The 5,351-nt window shown below is 53.2% G+C and overlaps 1 protein-coding gene across 1 annotated transcript; it reads right to left on the bottom strand.

The window, feature by feature from the left end:
• Positions 1–1,897: 1,897 nt before the first annotated feature.
• Positions 1,898–3,245, bottom strand: LOC122376554 (the record flags this gene model as incomplete). Its single annotated transcript, XM_043356453.1, has 2 exons — positions 3,198–3,245; positions 1,898–2,666 (listed from the first exon to the last, which is right to left on the bottom strand). Coding segments are annotated over exons 1-2 (817 nt in total), but the record flags the coding sequence as incomplete, so codon positions are not given.
• Between the last annotated feature and the right edge of the window lie 2,106 nt (positions 3,246–5,351).

The raw sequence follows: 5,351 nt of genomic DNA, 5'->3' as shown, positions 1-5,351 counted from the left end.
CCTGTGAATAGTGTGCGCTGGGTGGATATGGCCTCCCCTACCTGAACTGATTGCTTCCTATCATGAAGGTAAGATTTAAGCCAATCGAGATTTGTGCCTCGTATTCCAAACTCAGTGTCACATTTTGCAACTAATCCTTCGTGCCATATCTTTTCGAAGTATCTTGATATGTCCAAGTTAGAGGTGGCAAAATGTGGACCCGAGGACCCGGTCCAAAGAACCAGTCTGGACCCATATGGGTCCAGACCGGTTCCTGGAAATTTTCTGACGGGTCCAACCGGGTCCTAACATAAACTATACATCTTGCACACTACACATTATTGCAAAATATGAAGTGAATGAAGTGAATGTTTCTTTGCACACAGTAGCGCATGAGTATTCCCTGTGGGAAATAGGCTGTTTTACATGATACAACTAAAGATACCTACAAGTAGTTTGTATTAGTTGACTTTTGGGGAACGGGTCCAACTGGTTCCGGTTCCAACTACGACCGGGTCCGACTGGTTCCAGAAATGTCCAGCCGGGTCTGGTTCGAGTCTGGTTCCCAAAATTTTCATCTTTTGCCACCTCTAGTCCAAGTATATGATGGTGTAATCGTTTAAATAAATCGGTCCAAAACCCCTAAAAACTGTTGCAGACGAGCCCATGCTCCGAAACTACTGGACCAATTTGGACCACTTAGGGTGGACTAATCAAAGAATTATCAAAAACGGCACCGTTTCAGACCACGACGCGTCTAATGGTGAAGGTTTCATTGAAATCGGCCCAGTAGTTTCGGAGCATGGGCTCATCGGCTTTTAAGGGGGTGTATAGTTCTGGACCATTTTGGTCCGATTGGTCTACTCAGAGTGAATCAATCGCCAAAAAACGATAAAACGTCACCTATGTTAGTTCCCTGCTATTGAATGGTGAAAGAATTATCAACATCGGTTCAGTAGTTACTGAGCATGGGCTCGTCTGCTAATATCGTCTGCTTTTAGCCCCCCCCCCCCCGAATCTGCCAGTAGTGCAATTCTGTCATGCATAAGCCACAGTGTATATACTCGTAAGTATAAACCAGTATAATTTCTCAGCCACCAGTCAGGGGAGAATATGAACTTTAGGGTGGGTAATGGGTACCTATACTATACTGCTATCGATGTTACCGTGCAAATGCGTGGGAGGAGAAACGAGCAGAGTTCACAGGATGGCCGAAACGCCCACCTCCCTCTGATGTTCTGCGCAGACCTCCCCTACATCACGAATTGATAAAGAAACGCTCATCACATCACACATATTTATTGATAAGTTTGCATTTCAACATAGATGAAATGTAATACCGTTTATTGTCGATAACCGGTGTGTTTATTGAAGTGCCTGCACATGTTCAAATATCACCTAAACATTCTCTATCCGACTAGAGCATCTTGTTCCTTCTTTCCAGAAGAAACCAAGTAAAACGGAACATGATCTGCTGAAAACGCAGCTCAAATGGCATCATCAAATTGCATAACCACGTGGCTATCATCGCGTTAGTTACAATTAATTCGTCAACTTTAGGCAAAGACGCCAATAAAGGTAAAGTCTGCAACACATCTTTTGACGCCGAAACAGCCGGGAGCGCTACACACTGTTGGTCTAGATGTATCCGGGGCCGGCGATACTGTTGCTGATGGGTTGCACAAATCGTGGGTAGCCAGCCATCAGAGGAGCCGGCGCTCCCGGGTAGCCGCCCGGCTGCGGCGCCAGGCTGATCACCTGCGGGCCGCCGAAACCGCCCGGTGGACCGCCCGGCGGGGGTCCGCCCGGCGGGGGACCACCCGGCGGTCCGCCCGGTGGGGGTCCGCCCGGCGGCGGCCCTCCCGGCGGGGGACCGCCGCCACCACCAGGAGGCGGGTTCAGGTATATCGGCACGTACTGCACCAGCGGAGCAGGCGCTCCTCCGCCACCCGGAGGTCCTCCACCTCCTGGCGGAGGTCCTCCACCGCCGCCGAACGGCGGACCGCCACCAAACGGCGGACCGCCTCCCCCACCATGCGGGGGAGGTCCGCCACCAGGGGGAGGTCCTCCGCCCGGGGGAGGACCTCCCCATGGGGGAGGTCCGCCTCCCGGTGGATGTCCGCCTCCAGGAGGAGGCCCGCCTCCAGGAGGAGGCCCGCCTCCAGGAGGAGGTCCGCCTCCAGGGGGAGGTCCGCCACCAGGAGGATGTCCGCCTCCAGGAGGAGGTCCTCCGCCGCCAGGAGGAGGTCCTCCGCCGCCAGGAGGAGGTCCTCCTCCAGGGGGAGGTCCGCCACCAGGAGGAGGTCCTCCGCCGCCTCCAGGAGGCGGTCCGCCACCGGGTGGAGGTCCGCCTCCAGGAGGAGGCCCACCTCCAGGGGGATGTCCGCCTCCTGGGGGAGGTCCTCCACCGCCTCCAGGAGGCGGTCCGCCTCCAGGGGGATGTCCACCTCCAGGAGGCGGTCCACCTCCTGGAGGATGCCCGCCTCCCGGGGGAGGCCCTCCGCCACCAGGTGGATGTCCACCTCCTGGGGGAGGTCCACCTCCCGGAGGAGGACCTCCACCTCCCGGGGGAGGTCCTCCACCTCCAGGGGGAGGTCCGCCTCCAGGGGGAGGCCCGCCTCCAGGGGGTGGTCCACCTCCAGGGGGAGGTCCTCCGCCTCCTCCTGGAGGATGTCCTCCGCCGCCTCCTCCGGGCGGCATCATGATGGGCAGGATGATCATCTGAGGTGGTGGTGGAGGACCGCCTCCACCGCCTCCGTGACCGCCTCCTCCGCCCCCTCCACCCATCTTCTTAATGAGAATAATTTGACGACCAGGAGCCCTGGAACGTAGGTAAACTTGGCTCAGTGCATCCAATAGTAAACAGCGGCCGGCTGCATGTTAAGTTTCGTAATCTGTGTACCACGTCGTTCACATCGTTACATCGCACCGTAGTTTCTTGTGAGCTCGCGGAGCGGACATTGACATGGACGATACCATGCATGTGGCTGCAGGTAGAACTAAGAGCTCGAACGTCATTAGGAAAATACGGTACCACTAACCGCATAAGCAACTACCACAGCTCTGTTTAGTGCGTTGCGTTCTTCAAGTAACAAGCACTGCATGCCGTATGGAAGCAAGCATACTCTAAGGTATGCTACAGACTGGATGAAACTGACACACAGTCGCAGCAGCCTGAGATATTCGTGCAGTTTGCACGTGTTTCGTCGCTTACTCACCCTCCTGGAAGGATGAAGGCCGTCTGGCCGACCGCTGTCGCCAGACATGCCGTCAGCAGGACCTGGCAGAACAGGGTCACTCTGTCAGTATCACATGCACGGGATGTATGCCGAGGCCTGGAGCTTTCAGCTTGGTCTTGGTCAAGGCCCTATTGGAAGCGTAAGATTGTTTACAGGTAAGCTATACTCGTATATAAATATTGTTCGAGTATCTCTCCTCCCACTTATCTAGAGCTATCAATCGTAAGAGTCCGTTTTATTGCGACACACTTTGGTATAATTGGGAAATTCAGAAAAGACTCAGCATATTTATAACCAAATAACCAAACGAACGTATTTACAACCAAACATTTCAACACCTTTGCTAGGTTGCCAATGTTTAAATGGTGTTACGTTTCCTCAAACTCATCAAGTTAATTTGCCGTTGTGGTATGCCTTATTGGCCTCAAATTTTATGATGATTTGAAGTAACGACTACGTAATAAATGTATCGAGCTCTGTTTGCCGCTCTATATAGAAAATATTTCTAGATATAAGGCTTCACATATTCTACTATGAAAATAAACATTTTGAAAAATTATTGATACGGTGCACACAGCAGGTGCAAAGAAGTGAGCCCGCGAGGCAACTTAAAGGAAATAAACAAAACCTGATGAAGGCATTACCAATATATCTGTCCGGCAACTTGCAGACAATATAACAAAAACCTCGCAGCAGTAGCACAGACGCAATCAACGCTCCTCCTAAACGCAGACACTTCCGCAGCAGTTCAAGAGTCGCGCACACTGATTGTCTGCTCGGAGCTGGTCTGCTTTACTCACCAGTTGCTCCATGTTGGTGTTGGAGGGCCTACTGCGCCTTCCCGTCCACTGTCCGGTCCTTTATAGGCTGACCACCGGTCCTGGCGGCACAAAAATCACCGGAACACACCACTCCGGCCGCCGCGCCGGAGACGGTTTTCCCTACGCCGTCCTGTGTCGGCTCCCCGGAACGGGCCCGGGTCGCAGGGGGAGACCGTGCTCCGCCTGCTGGGTGCTCCTCCGCAGTCTCCGCGGCTCCCCGGAACGGGCCCGGGTCGCAGGGGGAGACCGCGCTCCGTCTGCGGTACGCAGCTGTTTGTTTTGTTTATTTGTTTTGTTGGGTTAGGCCCTTTCGGTCTGACAAGACCATTTCAGAGCCGGGAGAATGATAGGATAAAGGGGGAGACACTGGTCTGGGCAGGCACCCTAGTGAGTCGCCGGGGCTGAGCCCGTCCTGAGGACAGGCCACCCAGCCCCAAGGCACTCACTGCACCCGGCTACGGGGTGCGCTCCCTCGGGAGCAGCGGTGCCGCTCCAAGGGAGCAGCCCGCATGAGATAAAGTTGCCTGTCCAGCCCGGAGGGGAGTTGCGGCGTGGAGGAGAAGGATTTCTGTATCCTGAGGATAGAAGCACGGAACGGTCGGGTACGCACTACGCAGCTGGAGGAGCCTCCAAAGTGATCGGCGCCATCAGAGGTCAGACTGGGCCGGGGACATGCGCAGAGCCGTGATACCCTGATTCATTCGGAACGGACTCATTACTCAGGTGAGTGGGACTGGAAGTTTACAGGGGTCAAACGTGCCTAGGGTGGGTGTGCAGCTCTAAAGCTGTTTGGTGTCATGTGCTTTATTTATTACATTTTTGAACTATGTTTCTTTATTTCTTTCAACTAACGAATTTCTGTTAATATCCTTGTCTCAAGTTTGTAGTCAAGTGGTCTGAGTTCATTCAAGCAACAATCGAACACCTGCTTTCTGTTTGCACTCCTTCCGGCCCGGAACTTTTTACCATCTATTGCATATTGTAACAGGAACAATATCTTGCCGGACCTAAACAGTGTTGTTTTACCTATGTAGCCGACCACAAACAAGCCAATCCCTAGTCTTTTAACCTTGGCAATGCCCGCTTCTTAGAACTTCCATTAGGTAGCAATATAAGAGGTGCTGCTTGGCGTGCTGGCACGCATTATGCCGGGCAGGGATAGGGAACTTATAGAGCAAAAGTAACACTGTTGATTTTGCCTCCATAAACAAAGAATTAGTCGATAGATAATGTATGACCGAATTAGTCGATACTCGATAGACTAATTCAGTCATTCACTCCCTCTCCCTCTCTCTCTCTCTCTCTCTCTCTC

The sequence above is a fragment of the Amphibalanus amphitrite genome, unplaced genomic scaffold (assembly GCF_019059575.1).
Source record: "Amphibalanus amphitrite isolate SeventyFive unplaced genomic scaffold, NRLGWU_Aamphi_draft 002197F_arrow, whole genome shotgun sequence".
In the NCBI taxonomy this organism is placed as follows: domain Eukaryota; kingdom Metazoa; phylum Arthropoda; class Thecostraca; order Balanomorpha; family Balanidae; genus Amphibalanus; species Amphibalanus amphitrite.
The sequence above is the reverse complement of the archived record's forward strand: the minus strand, read 5'-3'. Positions and strand labels throughout refer to the sequence as shown.